Source organism: Stegostoma tigrinum, chromosome 26 (assembly GCF_030684315.1).
Source record: "Stegostoma tigrinum isolate sSteTig4 chromosome 26, sSteTig4.hap1, whole genome shotgun sequence".
NCBI classification, from domain to species: Eukaryota; Metazoa; Chordata; class Chondrichthyes; order Orectolobiformes; family Stegostomatidae; genus Stegostoma; species Stegostoma tigrinum.
This window is the reverse complement of record NC_081379.1, coordinates 13,455,919-13,476,603: the sequence shown is the minus strand read 5'-3', so window position 1 is coordinate 13,476,603 and position 20,685 is coordinate 13,455,919. Positions and strand designations below refer to the sequence as shown.

The 20,685-nt window shown below is 44.3% G+C and overlaps 1 protein-coding gene across 2 annotated transcripts in view; it reads right to left on the bottom strand.

The window, feature by feature from the left end:
- Positions 1–12,936: 12,936 nt before the first annotated feature.
- LOC125464034 (coronin-1C-like) overlaps positions 12,937–20,685 on the bottom strand; it is a 171,267-nt gene continuing 163,518 nt past the window's right edge. For both annotated transcript variants that reach the window (XM_048556002.2, XM_048556003.2), the window contains exon 11: positions 12,937–13,602. In XM_048556002.2, coding sequence (XP_048411959.1) covers positions 13,483–13,602 — 120 coding nt within the window. In that variant the 3' untranslated portion in view covers positions 12,937–13,482. The remainder of the gene's footprint in view (positions 13,603–20,685) is intronic.

Here is a 20,685-nt window from a genome sequence, read left to right as displayed (position 1 = left end):
GTCTAGTTTTGGATTCTTTTACACAAGGAAACACGCTACTAAGTCAATCCTTCATAACTTTGAAGATCTCTACCAGGTCACCTCAGTTTATATTTTATTGAGAAAAGATTCATATTTGTTTAATGTTTCTGTTTAGTGAAAGCCTCACTGTTATATTATTTTTCTTTTAAGTTTGTTTTGCTACTTGCACCATTGTTTCATCATCCTTTTTGTAATATGAAGACCAGACTTGGACACAGTACACTAAAAGTAACCTAAACAAGGCTTTAGATTAGATTAGATTCCCTACAGTGTGGATACAGGCCCTTTGGCCCAACAAGTTCACACTGCCCCTTGGAGCATCCCACCCAGACCCATCCCCCTATAACCCACACGCCCCTGATCACTACGGGCAATTTATCATGGCCGATCCACCTACTCTGCACATCTTTGGACTGTGGGACCACCCGGAGGAAACCCACGCAGACACGGGGAGAATGTGCAAACTCCACACAGACAGTTACCCGAGGCTAGAATCGAACCCGGGTCCCTGGCGCTGTGAGGCTGCAGTGCTAACCACTGAGCCACCGTGCCACTGTTTTATAATTACTATCATAACCATTCTGCATTTTAATTCTATTCTGAAATTAATTCCTCTGTTTTGCTTGCATTTTCTGTGGTCTGATTGTATTGGTAAGTTAAATAAAAACCAATAATAACTGTGGGTGCTGCAAATCAGAGACAAAAATAGAAATTGCTGGAAAAGCTCAGCAGGTCTGGCAGTTTCAAGGAAGGGTCACTGGACCTAAAATATTAACTCTGATTTCTCTCCACAGATGCTGCCAGACCTGCTGAGCTTTTTCAGCATTTCTGTTTTTGTCTTTGTTAAGTTAAATATTTACTTATGTACACCCCTAGATTCCTTTTCCTTTCTGCCACAATTAAACATTTATTTTCTAAGCCATACACACCCACAGTCCCATCAAAATGCACCATTTCACACTTATCTACATTGAAGTTAATCTATTTATATACCCATCCTACAATATTATTAAAGCTTCAGAATCCTGACACAAAAGGAGGCCATTCAGCCTAGAGTACCTGTGCTGCCTCTTTGAAAGGGCATTGGGTCAGTCTTCCTCAACATTAACTGTACAGCACAACACACAGGCATCCACAAATTTTAAAATGATGCTGCCTGTATATGAGCCCAGATTGTTTGCTTGGTGCCAGCATTGAATCTTGTGCATCATCATTTCCAACCTTTTATCCAACTGAATAACTAACTTTATCCCAATTTATTTATTTTTTGCTTTCTGTTCTGATATTTGTTCTTCCTGATACTGGCAAATCAAAAGCAAGTTGGGTAACTGCTTTGCAGGACACCCTGACTCTTCCTATAAGAATGGCCCCAACCTTCCAAACTCCATCTTGCTCCCTTTCCAACATGTTTCTCCTAGGCTTGGTGCGGTGTTCTAGCGAGGATCAGCACAATATTGGAGGAGCAGCATTTCATTTTCTACGTCGGCACTTTAAAGAATTCAGGATGCAACGTGGGAGTTTAGCAATTTCTTCAGATCATGATTGTGATCGTTCATATTGATTACCTATTCTTGTGCCTTTGCTCTCAGCAGAGCTGGTCTAGTTTCTCAGATTCAAATCTCCAATATTCCATTTCAAGCTTTTCCTTACCGCCATCAACATTCCAACAATTCCACTTGCTTTTCTTCCCCCTTTGACACTATGATAAATACCATCATTTCCAAGCCCCCTGCAGTTCATAAGTCATTACTGGATTGACACCTCTAATGAAGGGTCTAGGCCCGAAACGTCAGCTTTTGTGCTCCTGAGATGCTGCTTGGCCTGCTGTGTTCATCCAGCCCCACACTTTGTTATCTTGGATTCTCCAGCATCTGCAGTTCCCATTATCACTGGATTGACAGCTACTGCCAGGTCTGTGTTTCTGCCATGTTTTCTACTTTTATTTCAGATTTCTGGCATCTGCAGTATTTTGCTTTCATTTTAGATAGTGATGGTATTGGTTCATCGATTCCACAGGCTCTGACTTTAATTATGACACTTTGTGAGAGGTGAGATTTTAATCTACATATCCGTTCGTCAAACAAGGTTGGTCATGGCAGCCTCGAGGAGAGGTTTATAGAATGCAGCCGTGATCATTTCCTTGAACAATATGTGATGGAACCTACGAGGGAGCAAGCTTTCCTAGATCTACTCCTGTGTAATGAGGCGGGAATAATTATTGATCTCACAATTAGGGATCCTCTTGGAAGGATCGCTCACAGTACGGTCAAATTTAAAATACAGATGGAGCTTGAGAAGGTTAAATCCAGTACCTATGTCCTGTGCTTAAACAAAGGAGACTATGAAGGAATGAGGGAGGAGTTAGCTAAGGTTGAATGGGGGCAAAAGCTTTATGGTGGGTCAATTGAGGAACAGGGGAGGACTTTCAAAACAATTTTTCACAGTGCTCAGCAGAAGTATATTCCAGTGATCCAGGAAAAGAGAGAGCCAGCCATGGATGTCTAAGGAAAGTATCAGATTAAAATAAACATACAAAAAAGCAAAGAGTAGTGGGAAACTAGTAGACTGGGAAATCTTGAAAGACCAACAGAAAGCCACAAAAAAAGTTATAAAGAAATGCTAGATAGATTATGAGAGTAAACGAGCTCAGAATATAAAAAACAGGCAGCAAAAGTTTCTGTAAATATGTAAATTGTATAAGAGTGGTGCAGGTTAACATTGGTCCTTTAGAGGATGAGAAGGCCAATTCAATAACTGGGAAAGAGGAAATAGCTGAGGCATTAAACAGTTATTTTGTGTCAGTCTTCACAGTGGAAGACACAAATAACATGCCGAAAACTAATGGCAAGAAGGTTATAGCAGGTGAGGACCTAGAAACTATTATCAGTCAGGAGGCAATGCTGGGCAAGCTAATGGGGCGAAAGGTAGGCAAGTCTCCTGGCCCTGTTGAAATGCATCCCAGGGTACTAAAACAAGTGATGGGGGAAATAGCAATGCACTAGTAAATATTTACCAAAATTCACTGGACTCAGGCTGTTTTCCAATATGCAGAAACCACACCAATGTGACGCCACTGTTTAAAAAGGAAGTAGACAAAAAGCAGGTAAGTTTAGGCCAGTTAGCTTAGATTCAAGCATTTTCCCCACGACCGAAGCTATCACTAAGGAAGAAATAGTGAGACATCTGGCTATAAATTGTCGCATTGGGAACACCCAGCATGGGTTCATGAAGGGTAGGTCATGTTTAACTAATTTTGTGGAACTCTGAGGACATTGTCCACCACGCAAGTAATGGGGAACCTGTCGATGTGGTGTATCTGGATTTCCAGAAGGCATTTGACAAGGTGCTGCACCAAAGGCTGCTACTTAAGAAAAAAGTTCCATGGTATTACAAGTAATGTATTGACATGGATAGAAGATTGGTTGACCAGTAGAAAGCAAAGAGTAGGGATAAATGAGTGTTTTTCTGGTTGGCAGTCAGTGGCTAGTGGTGTGTCGCAGGGATCAGTGTTGGGATCGCAATTGTTTAAAATTTACATAGATGATAAGGAGTTGGGAGCTAAGTGTGGTGTGTCAAAATTTGCAGATGACACTAAGATAAGTGGTAAAGTGTGCAGAAGACACAGTCTACAGAGGGATATGGATAGTCGAAGTGAGTGGGCAAAGGTCTGGCAGGTGGAGTACAATGTTTATAAGTGAGGTCATCCATTTTGGCAGAAATAACAGCAAAATGGACTGTTTTAAATGGTAAAAAATTGCAGCATGCTGCTGTGCAGAGGGACTTGGGTGTCCTTGTGCACGAATCGCTAAAAGTAGGATAGCAGGTGCAGCAGGTAATTAAAAAGGCAAATGGAATGTTGTCTGTCATTGCTAGAGGGATGGAATTTAAAAACGGGGAGGCTATGCTGCAGCTGTATAGGGTCCTGGTGAGGCCACACCTGGAGTACTGTGTGCAGTTTTGGTCTCCTTACTTGAAAAGGGATATACTTGCACTGGAGGGGTGCAGAGGAGATTCAACTCTGCAATCAACCAAGTGAGAAGGTTGGATTATGAGGAGAGACTGAATAGGCTGGGCTTATACTCATTGGAATTCAGAAGAATGAGGGGAGATCTTACAAGATTATGAAGGGAATAGATAAGATGGAAGCAAAGAGGTTGTTTCCACTAGCAGGTGAAACTAGGACTAGGGAGCATAGCCTCAAAATAAAGGGAAGCAGATGTAGGACAGGTCAGGAGGAACTTCTTCACGCAAAGGATTATGAATCTGTGGAATTCCCTGCTCAGTGAAGTGGTTGAAGCTACCTCACTGAATGTGTTTAAGGCAAGGCCAGATAAATATTTGAACAGTAAAGGAATTAAGGGTTATGGTGAATGGGCAGGTAAGTAGAGCTGAATCTCAAAAAGATCAGCCATGATCTTATTGAATGGCAGGGAAGGCTGGAGAGGCCAGATGGCCTTCTCCTGCTCCTGGTTCTTATGTTCTTAGGTTCTATGTAACAGAATCAGCTCTTCAGATTTTTTTCCTCCCCCAAAACACTCACTCTCACTTTCCATCTCCTCTTCATCTGAGTGTGCTGGCTACCATCATGCAGGGAAAAGCAAACGTGGCCTGATGTTTCCCTGCATAATAGCTCACTACCCCACATCCTTTTCGGTCCCTTATTGAAGCAATTCATTTTGAATACTGGTGATAATGGGAACTGCAGATGCTGGAGAACCCAAGATAATAAAATGTGAGGCTGGATGAACACAGCAGGCCCAGCAACATCTCAGGAGCACAAAAGCTGACATTTCGGGCCTAGACCCATCATCAGAGAGGGGGATGGGGTGAGGGTTCTGGAATAAATGGGGAGGTAGGGGAGGCGGACAAAAGATGGAGAGAAGATAGGTGGAGAGGAGAGTATCGGTGGGGAGGTAGGGAGGGGATAGGTCAGTCCAGGGAAGACGGACAGGTCGAGGAGGTGGGATGAGGTTAGTAGGTAGGAGATGGAGGTGCGGCTTGGGGTGGGAGGAAGGGATGGGTGAGAGGAAGAACAGGTTAGGGAGGCAGAGACAGGTTAGACTGGTTTTGGGATGCAGTGGGCGGAGGGGAAGAGCTGGGCTGGGCATTGCAGCCCAATGGTATCAATGTGGACTTCACCAGTTTCAAAATCTCCCCTTCCCCCACCGCATCCCTAAACCAGCCCAGTTCATCCCCTCCCCCCACTGCACCACACAACCAGCCCAGCTCTTCCCCTCCACCCACTGCATCCCAAAACCAGTCCAACCTGTCTCTGCCTCCCTAACCTGTTCTTCCTCTCACCCATCCCTTCCTCCCACCCCAAGCCACATCCCCATCTACCTACTAACCTCATCCCACCTCCTTGACCTGTCCGTCTTCCCTGGACTGACCTATCCCCTCCCTACCTATACTCTCCTCTCCACCTATCTTCTTTTCTCTCCATCTTCTGTCTGCCTCCCCCTCTCTCCCTAATTATTCCAGAACCCTCACCCCCATCCCCCTCTCTGATGAAGGGTCTAGGCCCAAAACATCAGCTTTTGTGCTCCTGAAATGCTGCTGGGCCTGCTGTGTTCATCCAGCCTCACATTTTATCATTTTGAATACTATTTGTTTTATGTAATAAGGCAAATATTAGAGTCAATTTGTTTAAGAAAAGGGGTAGACAAGAATTAGAACTCTTATTTAGAAAATCAGGATTTCTTGGTTAATTTAGAAAAATAGAGCAAGTATTGAAATTCAGTTGTATTTGGAGTGCTAAATCTCAGCTAGTTAAGAAGACATTCACAAAGCAGCATTATGCTCCAAAATACCACGCACAGTGAATTTCTGGTCATTGTCTTGCTATCAATGGAAAGTCCAGAGAAAATACTTAATAATCCCTGACATGATGATGGTGGTGGAATTTATGTAAAAAGTTAAATGGACCCTCTTCCATCTATACCCATGAAAAGTAACTGCACACTGTCATTTCACTTTGGGACTTTGGTTTATTACCCCAGGGCTGAGTTTGTGAGAAGTTGTTCCCAAGTACAAATGTTATTGGAAATTGCTAGAACAATGTGGAATTGCATGCTGCACCTTCGAAATACTCCACTCAATCACTGAATGCCCATTCAAGGGCACAGACATTGCTAATTTTCATTTATGCTAACAATAGAGAAGAAAACAAAACATGAAAGCCAAATAAGTTAGGTTCTTCTGCATTGATTTCAGTTGAGTAACAGAAAGCAGAGGCAGCTATTAATTCTCCATGTCATGTATGCTTAACAATGTCAAAGCAGTAGACAGGTACTGCATAATGCTATCAGAGATAGTAGGAACTGCGAGATGCTGGAGAATCTGAGATAACAAGGTGTAGAGCTGGATGAACACAGCAGGCCAAGCAGCATCAGACAAACAGGAAGGCTATCATCATTTGTAATCTCCTTCTCGTAGTCCCTAATCACCTCAGGCAAAGCACCAACACAGATATGATGGAATGAATGACCTTACTTTGTAAGATGGGTCTATAGATTACAGATGAAGAACAGTAGAGAAATCAATCTGGAATTTGCACTGTGACTAATTTAACTGCTAGCTTGGGAGAGCTGATAACAAAATCCAACGATCCTCTATAACAACATTGAAACGCATATGGTTGATTTACTCATCAAATCGTCCAAGGACGGGTTAAGAACTATTTTCAAAAGAAATCATCATTCCTCTTTTGCACTTTCGATTCCACCACAGAAGTGCACTCCATGAGCAACCTTACTTTGATTGTGCCTGAATGGTGGTCACAGTCTAATATACATCTCACATGAAGAACCAATTGACTTTCCATGAAGCAACTGCATCACCAAATAGGCTCAGAAAGGAATTCTGGGAATAATGCTACTTCTGCAAGTTTTGTTCCCACCACCATATCTTCGAACATCACAAGGCTACACCTCCATGAGTGTCATCATTGAAAGCTTAATATCACTGATACTTCAATGAGCAGTTGCAAAGTTTGATTGGAACTGAGCTGTTCAGAAGGTGCTGCTGTGGTAATTATCTGATCACATTATGGCACTTACACTACACTGTTGAACAATTTAGGTCTGAGGTGAGAAAAAAAGACTGCAAGACCAAACTGGTGGGCAATAAACAGATTTGTAACTCTGAATACAATGTGCCTAGTTGTGCAACTTGGATCAGTGTGACCTTTCCTAATGAACAGTCAGAAGAGCGTGGGAAATGCATAATCCTCAACTATCATCAAAACAAATGATTGGATAATTGTTTCTTATCTGCTTTTGGAAATTGCTGCAAGTGATTTGGCTGCAGTTCCCAGAAAAGTGACTATCCTTCGTAAGTGAGAGATAATGGGAACTGCAGATGCTGGAGAATCCAAGATAACAAAGTGTGGAGCTAGATGAACACAGCAGGCCAAGCAGCATCTCAGGAGCACAAAAGCTGACGTTTTGGGCCTAGACCCTTCATCAGAGAGGGAGATGGGGTGAGGGTTCTGGAATAAATAGGGAGAGAGGGGGAGGCAGAACGAAGATGGAGAGAAAAGAAGATAGGTGGAGAGGAGAGTATAGGTGGGGAGGCAGGGAGGGTATAGGTCAGTCCAGGGAGAACAGACAGGTCAAGGAGGTGGGATGAGGTTAGTAGGTAGGAAATGGAGATGCGGCTTGGGGTGGGAGGAAGGGATAGGTGAGAGGAAGAACAGGTTAGGGAAGCAGAGACAGGCTGGGCTGGTTGTGTGATGCAGTGGGTGGAGGGGATGAACTGGGCTGGTTTTGGGATGCAGTGGGAGAAGGGGAGATTTTGAAGCTTGTGAAGTCCACATTGATACCATGGGGCTGCAGGGCTCCCAAACGTAATATGAGTTGCTGTTCCTGCAGCCTTCGGGTGGCATCATTGTGGCACTGCAGGAGGCCCATGATGGACATGTCATCTAAAGAACGGGAGGGAGTTGAAATGGCTCGCGACTGGGAGATGCAGTTGTTTATTGCGAACTGAGCAGAGGTGTTCTGCAAAGCGGTCCCCAAGCCTCCACTTGGTTTCCCCAATGTAGAGGAAGCCACACCAGGTGCAATGGATACAGTGTACCACATTGGCAAATGTGCAGGTGAACCTCTGCTTAATATGGAAAGTCATCTTGGGGCCTGGGATAGGGGTGAGGGAGGAGGTGTGGGGGCAAGCGTAGCACTTCCTGCAGTTGCAGGGGAAGGTGCTGGGTGTGGTGGGGTTGGAGGGCAGTGTGGAGCAAACAAAGGAGTCACGGAGAGAGTGGTCTCTCCAGAAAGCAGACAAGGATGGGGATGGAAAAATGTCTTGGGGGGTGGGGTCAGATTGTAGATGGCGGAAGTGTCAGAGGATGATGGGTTGTATCCGGAGGTTGGTGGGGTGGTGTGAGAGAACGAGGGGGATCCTCTTTGGGTGGTTGTGGCAGGGGCGGGGTGTGAGGGATGTGTTGCAGGAAATGCGGGAGACGCGGTCAAGGGCATTCTCAACCACTGTGGGGGGAAAGTTGCAGTCCTTGAAGAACTTGGACATCTGGGATGTGCGGGAGTGGAATGCCTCATCGTGGGAGCAGATGTGGCGGACGTGGAGGAATTGGGAATAGGGGATGGAATTTTTGCAGGAGGGTGGGTGGGAGGTGGTGTATTCTAGGTAGCTGTGGGAGTTGGTGGGCTTGAAATGGATATCAGTTACAAGCTGGTTGCCTGAGATGGAGACGAGGGAAGGTGAGGGATGTGCTGGAGATGGCCCAGGTGAACTGAAGGTTGGGGTGGAAGGTGTTGGTGAAGTGGATGAACTATTCGAGCTCCTCGGGGGAGCAAGAGGCGGCACCGATACAGTCGTCAATGTAACGGAGGAAGAGGTGTGGTTTGGGGCCTGTGTAAGTGCAGAAGAGGGACTGTTCCACGTAACCTACAAAGAGGCAGGCATAGCTGGGGCCCATGGCCACCCTCTGTCTGTAGGAAGTGGGAGGAGTCGAAAGAGAAGTTGTTGAGGGTGAGGACGAGTTTGGCTGGGTGGATGAGGGTGTCGGTGGAGGGGGACTGGTCGGGCCTGCGGGACAGGAAGAAGCGGAGGGCCTGGAGGCCATCTGCATGCAGAATACAGGTGTATAGGGACTGGATGTCCATGGTGAAGATGAGGTGTTGGGGGCCAGGGAATTGGAAGTTCTGGAAGAGGTGGAGGGCGTGGGTGGTGTCACGGACGTAGGTAGGGAGTTCCTGGACCAAAGGGGAGAAAATGGAGTCCAGATAGGAGGAGATGAGTTCGGTGGGGCAGGAACAGGCTGAGACAATGTGTAAAACAGTCAGCCGCATGTGGTCATGAAAGATGCTATGTAAATGTAGGCTTTTTTCTTCAAACAGAGCACCTTAGTTGACAGTTCTTCAAATGTCTTCTGATGCTGCAACAAAAAGTTGAAAACTCAAGAAACTTTTGTCAAAAGGTGTCAAACAAAAATTTAACTGAATCGTCCTCAGCCAGGCATTGAGTACAGTTCAGGAGATTATCTTAGGGCTTACAGATAATCAATTCAATTAATTCAGTGGACTGAAGTAGATTAATGAATGTATGATGCCTCCAACATATTTACAATACACTGACACCTCTGCAGTAGCTGGGAGACTTCTGGTCTCAGTGCTGCTCATCTTCCTAGCAGAGAAAGGAAAAGAGCAGAGCTCATTTTCAGTAGTTTGAAGTTGGCAAATAAGAATTTCACTACTGTCACCCAGTCCTGAGCAGTGTAGATAAGTTTATCAAAGTTTATTTTCAAAGGTTTGGTGAAAGGGTCAACTCCGGACAGGATTTATTTCATTGACTTCTGTCTTGGCCTAAAACGTCAATGCCAAGAAAAAGCCAAAGAAAGCCCGTAGAGTACTGTGTGTACCCAGTGTATCTGAATTATATAAAATTTGACCTTTCCTGTAAGCACGGAATGAGATATTTCAAACTGCATATATAAGCAGCAGCAGACTGGTCAGTCAGCATCTAATAAACATGGGTTAACATTTTGAATGCAGACGTGAGCTAGATTCACTTTAAAAGGATTACTTAGCTCAAAGTACACTGTTCAGCTCCAATCATCCAAAGTCTATGGCTAAAAGGTTATCAGCATTTTCCAGGAGATGGAACTGGATAAGTACTTGGGAGAAAAAAAACATTGGGTATTTAAATGGGGAAAAGAGCTAAAGAGTGGGACTTACTGGAATGCTACTACTTAGAGCCAGCACAGACTTAAGTCGAATGATCTCATTGTGTACTATACTATTTTATGGTTAATAGTCAGAAACACAATAACCAATGCTTTCACAGTGGGAAGCCGGTGAAAGAGAGGTTGAATGGTAACTAGATTAAGAGAAAAACAAAGCAATTACTTATTAACAAAATAATCGGAGCAAGACTTTTTTTCCCCCCCCCAGGTGGGAATGGTATATGGATTTGGAACAGTTAGTAGTGAAATGAAAGATGAAGTTGAGCTGCTCCAAATCTCTGCAACAATATTGTTAACATGAATACACTGACATCACTGCTACACAAAGTAAAAAAAAAAATCCAAAATATAATTTCAATTGTTCACTGTTGGTACTGGTGAGAGCAGTGGTGTATTTCAACGTCATCACCTCCCTTCAGAATTCAGATGGTCCTTCACAACTTGCCTGGGGTGGATATCACAATGAACAGCAAGGTACATAACCTTCCGATGCAGGGTGCCTTTGCCAGCACACTGACATAGCATGAGAAAGCAAGTAGCTAGAATGAAGACCATTCGAAAATCCAGGGGAGCCAAAGCCAGCTGGAGCTATCTTCAGAGCTCATGGAGTGGAACACAGTCTCTTAACCACTTCCATTTGGCACGTGTTTCTTGTGCAATGACTCATCAGTTAACAGTCTGTTCAAGTTCAAATTTCCTGTGAAGCTTTGAGACTTCCTCTTCAACGTCCGTTGTTTTATCCTGTCACTGAGCTACGTGCAACAACTCTACAGGAATCGCAGAGCAGCTATATTTATCATTTACGCTATGCTTTATTGATAAATTCTTCATCCTTATTCATGAAAAAAAAGCATTTCATAAAGGTGTATGAATGGAGCTAATTGAAAATAATTTGAGACTGGGTAACGCACCAGTTAAGATTTGGAGTAAATGAGATCAATGGAAAGCCAGGAGTTTGGGGATGAACTGTGTATTGGCAGTATAGTGAGTTTGACGCTGCACCACAGAGGCACAATATTTATCCCCGTATTTCTTTATCAATTTCTTTATCAATTTAAACCACTCAACTGATTCCTCATCCTGTTTTCCTTGATTGACCATTGCAGCCCCGTCATTCCCAGCCATTTCAATCCACATGCAACTTCCGACTGCTGAGCCCTCAAAACCTTATTTAAACTAACTCTGCAGAACAACTTCCCAAACTACACCACATCCTTACCCTCTCTGCACCAAACATACATACAGCATTTTCCTTCATTGACTGGTTCCTTGGAAACCCCTGATTCTCCTTCAAAGTCCTAATCACATCCAAAAAGAAAATCCTTTTTCTCTTCTGACCCTCTTCATATCGTACTGCTCCTGCTCATCAACTTACAGGACCAGTCTTTTACACTGACTCCTATTCACACCATGAAACACTCAGTCTTTCACACCTCCTGATAGCAATCATATTCACATTCTTAATCTTGACAACTGCCAACATGCAAAAAAAATCACATCCAGCCAGGCCATTCATAAATGGTCTCTTCTGATCTCGAGCATGGCTTTATCACCCAGTAATTACATCCCCTCAGTAAACTGGGCTAATCTTAAGAGCTCTCTTCTGAATGCCTACCTCAATGGTCACTTTCAACATTAAGCATGAGAGTTCTCAGAATCTGCCTCCAAAACTGAAGTGCCTGAGCTACCCTCATTCATACTGCCTCCAGACCATGCTCTCTTCAGATCCATTCATGTTATAGTTTCACCATCTTCCAGTCCCACTCTTCATTACTCCATTAAACTCATCTCTATGGAACTCATACCCTGAATCCAGCTCCCGAATGCTCCACTATTATTGCTGGGTCAATGGTTTTCAGATATTATTTGTTGAGTGGACATTTCCTTCTGGAACAGCCATCACATTGCTTCTCAAATAACACACTTAAAATAATGATCCTTTTCAATCATAATCCAATTACTATTCTCCTATTCCTTTTCAAAAGTCTTCATGCCAATTACCATCCAACTCAATTCTCACTTGTACTGCAGACTCCCGTCAAACAGATGTGTCACTGGTCAATTACAGATCATAAAACTACAGCCCTAACATTTGTTTCTCCAATACTTTAAGTCAATTAATATTCTATCCTCCATCATTGCTATAATGATCCACCACAATAGTTTCACTACCTACCTATCACAAAATTCTCCAATCCCTTTTTCCTGTACAAATACCACAGAATTGATAATAAAGTTATATCCTTGACATCTGATACGACCCAGATCAACACTTGGTATGTACCTCTACACTGCTCGGCATCTATTCATCTCCAAGGTGTTCTACAAATGTATGTATGATCCAGGAGTGTTTCAAATACAATACTGGCAAAACTACACATTGGGCTCAGAGTCAGAATTGGACCAAAATATATACTATATCCATATGTGCCTGACAGCCTCAAATATTACATGATATTCATCCCTAAAACTGCTGGATCCAGTGTTTTTGGAACCAGTGTTTACCGCATAGTACTAATTGGCTGAACATACACAGCCACAGTCTGAGTGTCTGCATTTTTATTTGCAGGGTGGGGAGGAGGGAGGAGGAGGACAATGGTGTAGAGAGGGAGGGAGGGAGGGATGGATAAATAGAATAAGCCAAATCAAATGTGAGCATTGTTTACACAATACCTCGTGTTTTACAAGTTAGAATAAGTCACATAACACAATAATTTTATAATCAATGTTTTATCTTTGCAACTGGAAGTATATTTAATGACAGATCACCATTCTTTGCTCTATAAGAGCTGAACCCATTCAGTGTTCTTTAATGGTGCTGGTACACTTGTACATGGAATGTGTAGTCGCTTTTAAAAACTGGTACCTGACAGACAAGAGACAGACAAGCCCGTATAACCTGGAAATCACTCTAGAATTAGAGTAGAGCACACCTTTATATATGCATAGGACTTGAGTTAGGAATAAAAAAAATTAATACTCATTTTTCAATGTGGAAAGCGTGAAGAATAAGACAATTGCCTTTTGTTAAAAATCCTGAAAATAAATTCTATTTAAAAAAAAAGTGAATTGTGTTTCCAAATTCAAATTAAGTTAGTCCAGTGAGACAGGAGGAAAAGGAGGGCAATTTGATACTGGAATGCTGAAGGGTGCTTCCACCAATGGCAGGGTAGAGAGGGTCAGAGTTTTGGTGACCGAAGGATTGCTGATAATCCACACCAGACAATTGTACCCCCATGATTAAGCATATAATACAGGCTTCAGATAGCGATCTTGGCCATCTGATTCTCAAGGTTGGCAATGCGCTCGTTTTGGCTGGCGACAGTGGCCTTCAGAGTTTTAACTTCTTGAAACAACTCATCCAACTTGGATTCAGAATTCTAAAGAAAAAACAAAAAAGAATATTTACTCTCATTTTTTCAAACACACTGTTGGAATTAGGTCAATGTTGACAAGACAATTTTTCTCAACATGACAATACTATTTTAAATTGCACATTTCAATGAAGATCCAAATTCTACTGTTCTGGGGATAGATGAAGGAGGACCAAAGTGAACACCTGGATGGAGGTAAGAAATGAGATGCAAATAATGGAATATAAAACTAACATGTGATGAGTATCACAGTTAACAGCAAAACATTTGAGAGATTATAGAATCCCCCCGCCTGGTGCAGATACAGGCAATTTGGCCTTGAATCCCTGCCTACCCTCCGAAGGGCATCCCACCCAGATCCACCCTCTTTCCCCCATCCCCATTATTCTACCATTCCCATGGCTAGTCTACCTAGCCTGCACATCCCTGCACATTATGGGCAATTTAGCAAGGCCAATCCAACTAACTTGCACACCTTTGGGCTGTGCGTGGTAACCAGAGCACCCAGTGGAAACTCTGCATAAGAGTCACCCAAGATTAGAATTCTGGCACTGTGCCACCATGTCACCCAAAGAGAAAGATAACGGCAATGGTAAATCTGCGTCTATTCAAGGTGAACGTGGTTCGGACTTTAATGGACAATAATTAAGTGTGTGATGGCTAAGCTGGTACTTTGCATCTCTATTCAGTGGCAGAAGTAGTAAAATTACCACAGAACCTAAAAGCAAAGGAAAGGAACTTCGTGGATTTCAGTTTCAAAGCGTAATGGAAAAAATGACTGGATTTACGATAGGCGATTCTCCGGCACTTATTTCTTTTAGTACTCTACAATGGAAACTAAACCAGGAAATGTATATATTTCTCAATTTGAGTCAAGAATTGTGAATTTTGACTTAAAACATTTAAAATGGAAGGGTTGGAGAAGACAAGCAAATATAAATCCAGTTATGACACAGATGAAAAGGAGTTTCTTCTTTCAGAGTCCAACAATTGTGCAGAATTCTTTACTGTGCAGGGCGAGACAGTGTGGGTTGTTAGATATGTTCAAGGCTGTTATTGACAGGTTCTTAAATCAGTAAGGGAATCAAGAGTGTTTCAGAGACAGTAGGAACTGCAGAGGCTGGAGAATGAGATAACAAGGTGTAGAGCTGGATGAACACAGCAGGCCAAGCAGCATCAGAGGAGTAGGAAAGCTAACATTTTGGGCCTAGACTCTTCTTCAGGAATGGGGGAGGTGAAGGGGATTCTAAAATAAATAGGGAGAAAGGGGGAGGCGGATAGAAGATGGATAAAAGAAGAAGATAGGTGGAGAGGAGATGGACAGGTCAAGGAGGCAGGGATGGAGCCAGTAAAGGTGAGTGTAGGTGGAGACTGACAGGTCAAGGGGGCAGGATGAGGTTAGTAGGTAGGAGATGGGGGTGGGGCTTGAAGTGGGAGGAGGGGATAGGTGGGAGGAAGGGCAGGTTAGGGAGGGGGGGGACAAGGTGAGCTGGTTTTGGGATGCGGTAGGGGGAGGGGAGATTTTGAAGCTTGTGAAGTCCACATTGATACCATTGGGCTGCAGGGTTCCCAAGTGGAATAGGTGGTGCAGGAACAGCAACCTTTGGGTGGCATCGTTGAGGCACAGCAGGAGGCCCAGGATGGACATGTAGTCTATGGAGTAGGAGGGGGAGTTGAAATGGTTCGTGACTGGAGGTGCAGTTGTTTGTTGCAAACAGAACGTAGGTGTTCCGCAAAGCCTCCGCTTGGTTTCCCCGATATAGGAGGCCACATCTGGAACAGCAGATACAGTATACCACATTAGCAGATGTGCAGGTGACCATGTGCTTGATGTGGAAGGACTTCTTGGGGCCTGGGATGAGGATGAGGGGGGGAGATGTAGGGGTAGGTGTAGCATTTCCTGTGGTTGTAGGGAAAAGTGCCACGTGTGGTGGGGCTGGGTGGGAGTGTGGAACAGAGAAGGGAGTCACAGAGAGAGTGGTCCCTCTGGAAAGCAGATAAAGGTGGGGAGGGAAAAATGTCTTTGGCAGTGGGGTCAGATTGCAGATGGCGGAAGTGTCGGAGGATGATGCGTTGGATCCGGAGGTTGGTGAGCTGTACGAGAGAACAAGGGGGTTCTATTTTGGCCGTTACTGCGGGGAGGGGGTGTGAGGGATGAGTTGCGGGAAACATGTTCCAGGCATGTTTTCAACCACGGGTGGGGGAGGGGGAGGCATGTTGCGGACCTTGAAAAAAGTGAGGACATCTGAGATGAGTGTGGGAGTAGAATGTGTCATCCTGGGAGCAGATGCGGCAGAGGTGAAAGAACTGGGAATAGAGGATGGCATTTTTGCAGGAAGGTGGGTGGGAGGAGCTGTATTCTACGTAGCTGTGGGAGTTGATAGGCTTCAGATGTATATTGGTTTCCAGGTATTGCCAGAGATGGAAACAGAGGCGTCCAGGAAGGAGAGACAGGTATCAGAGATGGTCCAGGTGAACCTAAGGTTGAGGTGGAAGGTGTTGAAGTGGATGAACTGTTTGAGCTCCTCATGGGAGCACGAGGTAACACTGATACAGTCATCGATGTAACGGAGGAAAAGGTGGGGTTAAGGGCCAGCGTAGCTGCAGAAGAGCAATTGTTCCATGTTACCTACAAAGAGGCAGGCATAGCTTGGGTGCTCGTGGGTACCCATGGCCACCCCGCTTTGTCTGTAGGAAGTGTGAGGAATTGAAAGAGGAGTTGTTAAGGGTGAGGACAAGTTCAGTTGAGGGTGTCAGTGGAGGGGGCCTGGTTGGGCCTGTGGGACAGGAAGAAGCAGAGGGCCTTTAGGACGTAGGTGGGGAGTTGCTGGACCAAGGGGGAGAAAATGGAGTTGAGATAAGTAGAGATAGGTCCGGTGGGGCAGGAGCAGGCGGAGACAATGGGTCGACCAGGGCAGTCAGGTTTGTAGATTTTGGGAAGGAGATAGAAGCAGGCGGTGCGGGATTGGGGAACAATGAGGATGGAGGCTGTGGGTGGGAGGTCACCTGAAGTAATGAGGTTGTGGATGGTTTGGTGGTCAGGGGTGGGGTCAGGATCAAGGGGGCAGTGGGAGGTGGTGTCAGAGAGCTGGCGTCTGGTTTCAGTGATATAGATGCCAGTGCGCCATACTACAACTGCGCCTCCCTTGTCCACAGGATTTATGGTGAGGTTGGGATTGGAGCAGAGGGCTGCACGTTCTGTGGTGGAAGAGGTTGGAGTGGGTGGAGAGGTTGAAGTGATTGTATCTCGACGGCAGTTGGAGATGAAGAGGTCGGGGGAGTGTAGGAGGCCTTGGGGTGGTGTCCAGGAGGAGGGGGGTGTGTTGGAGGTGGGAGAAGGGGTCAGTAGAGGGAGGGTCATGATTGATGTAGCAAGCACAGAGGCGGAGGAAAAACTGTTCCATGTCCAAGCAGGCGCGATATTTGTTGATCACAGGGTCAAGGGGAATAAAACGAGAGCCCTTTACTGAGGACTGACCGTTCACCTTGTAAGGTGGCGATCGGGGGGGGGGGGTAAAGACCTGGCAGGGCTGGGTGCTATTGTCTCCACTGGAGCTGCTGGCTGTGGAGGTGATGGGCAGAGCAGCATCGGTCGGTACATCCTGGATGTTGGCTGCAGTGGCGTCAGCAGGTGCTTCTTGGATGTCTGTAGTGTTGGCCTCGGAAATGGTGGCATCAGCAGCAGTGTCTACGGCGTTCGCTGTCCCGGAAGTGGCCGACCCAAACATCACCCGTGGGTGATCCGACAGTGGCCACATTGTGGGGAAGGTCGGGGATCTGGAGGGTGGAGGAGGCCTGTGTTTGGCGGCAGGCACCAGTAAGTTTAGTGCACTTACGGTTTTTAGTATCCAATAAAGCCGAGTAGAATTGAGAGTTCAGGTTGTGGATCCTGCAAAGAAGTAGAAACAGATGTCCTTTGCAGGCCTAGGAGATGGAGGCTCTGAGCTGGGGTAGGCTTGATTGTGGTACCAGGAGATGCCGGTGCATTGCTGCAAGTGCGTGTTTCAGGAGTCACAGGGAAAGTCAGCTTTCCTGCTCAGCCTGCTCTGTTCATCCAGCTCCACACCTTGTTATATCAGAGCATCAAGAGTTATTGGGATAAGGCAGGAAAGTGAGATTAAGAATTATTTGGGGTTAGCAAGAACTGCAGACACTAGAGTCAGAGTCACTTCAGTGGAGCTGGAAGAACACAGCAGGTCAGGCAGCAGAGAAGGACAGCTGACGTTTTGGGTTGGGACCCTTCACCAGGACTCCTGATGAATGGTCCTGATCTGAAACATCAACTCTCTTGCTCCTTTGCCTGACCTGTTGTGTTCCTCCAGCTCCTCACTGAATTGATTAAGGATCATCAGATCAGCCAGTGAGTGGCAAAGCAGTCGATGGGCTGAATAGTCTACATCTCCTTCAACGCCATAAATATAGGTCAGTTAATGGAATCTACGAGGCAAAGTGGTTAAGATGTTGGGTATACATCAGGGACAAAAACAGTTGCTGGAGAAGCTCAGCAGGTCTGGCAGCATCTGTGGAGGAGAAAATAGAGTTAATGTTTTGGGTCTACTGAACTGTTCTGAGGAAAGGTCACCAGACCTGAAACGTTAACTGTTTTCTCCTCCACAGATGCTGCCAGACCTGCTGAGCTTTTCCAGCAACTTTGTTTTTCCTGATTTACAGCATCCACAGTTCTTTCGGTTTTTATTGGGAATACATCAGTTGTTCACAGCATCTTCTTGAAGGCTAGGTAATGCTTGACTAACTTGGCAGAATTTTTGAATCAAAATGACGATAGGTGCGTGCTTATAAATGTTGACTATATGAATTTTCAGAAGGCTTTGATAAGATTCAATATGAGTTTATCAGCAAAGGAGTTTGTATGAAATTGGATGTACATTTGATATACAAGTTGTTACTGCATCAGCAAGAGACAGTGTAGGGGAAGTTGGTTTGTTTTCTAGTTGGAAGGACGGTAATATTCTATGGGATTTTTTAAAAACTCATTCATTGGCTGTGGGTGTTACAGGATGGGCCAGAATTTCTTGCCCATCCTTAGTTGCCCAGAGAACAGTTAAGAGTCAACCACATTGCTATACTGGGGCAATACACATTGGTATTGCGACCTGAACTTTTTAATCTCATACATTAATGATTAGATGAACACAGTGAATTTATGCACAAAGATCATTCACCTAAGATAATAAGTGAGAACCCTACCATTTCTAGAGGTGTAATAAAAATCCTGTGGCACCATCTGAAGAGTAGCAACAGACTACCCTGTTGTCCTGGTAAATGGTGACATCTCAATCAACACCAAAAAAAAGAGATTCCCTGGCCATTTACGTTATTGCTGTACACAGTGTTCCCACATACAGGCTGCACACCACATTTGCCTACATGACTAAACTCAACATGAGCAAAGAAAATTACTAATTGAAATAAATTAGCATCCTGTAAAATGTAAAAGATACAATTTAAATGCAGGTTCTCTTTGGGTCTACAGGTGTAATTTTAATCCAGCTCCAAAACCTCACTTGTTTAGATTATTTTCCACTTTCCCCCACCCAAGAAAGTAATTAGCTAAGGTTTGACTCAGGTATTACATCATTGTTCTTGTATCTACTGCCCCACCTCAGGTAAATAATTCTAATCTAATGGGAATGAGATTTACATTTTCAAAGTGTTTGAACAGGGTCTCCACTGCACACATTTAATTTTAAGACTGTAAAATTTATATAGTATGATCAGCTTGGTTCAGCAAGTTAAAGACCAAATATCAAAACTAGTTAATTCACCAGCTTGCAGGAACTCACTTAGTAAAGAGAGTTGTCGAATTTCCTACATAGAGTCAAACAGACAAACAGCACGAAAACAGCCCCTTCGGTCCAACTGGTCCACGACAAACATAATCCCAAACTAAACCAGTACGTGTCTGTGCTTAGTCCATTTCCCTCCAACATTTCTTATTCGTGTACTTATCCAAATATCTTTTAAATGTTATAACTGTACCTACATCCACCAATTCCTCTGGAAGTTCATTCCACACATGAACCACTAAAAAAGCCCCTTTTTCCCCCCTCTCACCTTAAAAATATGCTCCCTCGTGTTGAAATCCAACACCCTAGGGAAAAGACACCTGTCATTCACCTTATCTATACCCCCTCATGATTTTATAAACCTCTATAAGGTCACCCTTCAATCTCCACCACTTCAGTGAAAAAAGTCAGTCTATCCAGTCTCCTCTAATAATGCCAACCTTTCATTCCTGGCAAAATTCTGATAAATCTCTTCTGAAGCCTCTCCAGCTTAATAATATTCTTCCTATAAACAAGGTGACCAGAACTGGACATAATACTCCAGAAGAGGCCTTCCAGCCTCCTGTACAACACCTACACTCAGTCACAAGGTAACTAAAGCTTTTATCACTCTCATCTATTTTATTCGTATTATAAAGTAGGCAGTGTTGTTGCATTACTTAAAAGTAAAAATGAGTCAAAGGGTATTGTGTTTACATGTACCACAACTGATCAGTTATGCTATGGGGCCCAAAACTTTGGGAGTTTCCCAACTGCTAATATGTGGTTAAGTAGTAGGATGAAGTTCGTCAAAACAGAAACCTGCAGCTCTTAGCAGAATAGCTGCACATTGAAGTGAAACGAAGCACTACATCAGCTGGGAACACCTACTTCAATTACTTGGTTTGGACAAAATCAGCTCCAAGTTCAGTTTCCACTTGTTGGAGAAGTCTGGTGCTCAGCATTGAATAATACACATAATGAGGCCAAATCAGTGGAAAGATTGAGCATAATTTTTAAAAAATATTTATAGAACCCCTACAGTGTGGAAACAGGCCAATCAGCCCAAGAAGTCCACACACCACCCATTCAAAGAGCATCGCACTGGACCTATTCCACCACCCTTTCTCTGGAACCCTGCATTTCCCATGGCAAGTCCACATAGCCTGAAAATCCCTGGACATTACAGGCAATGTAGCAAGGCCAATCCACCTAGCCTGCACAGCTTTAGATTGGAGGAGGAAACTGGAGCACCTGGCAGAAACCCATACAGACACGGGGAGAATGTGCAAAGTCCACACAG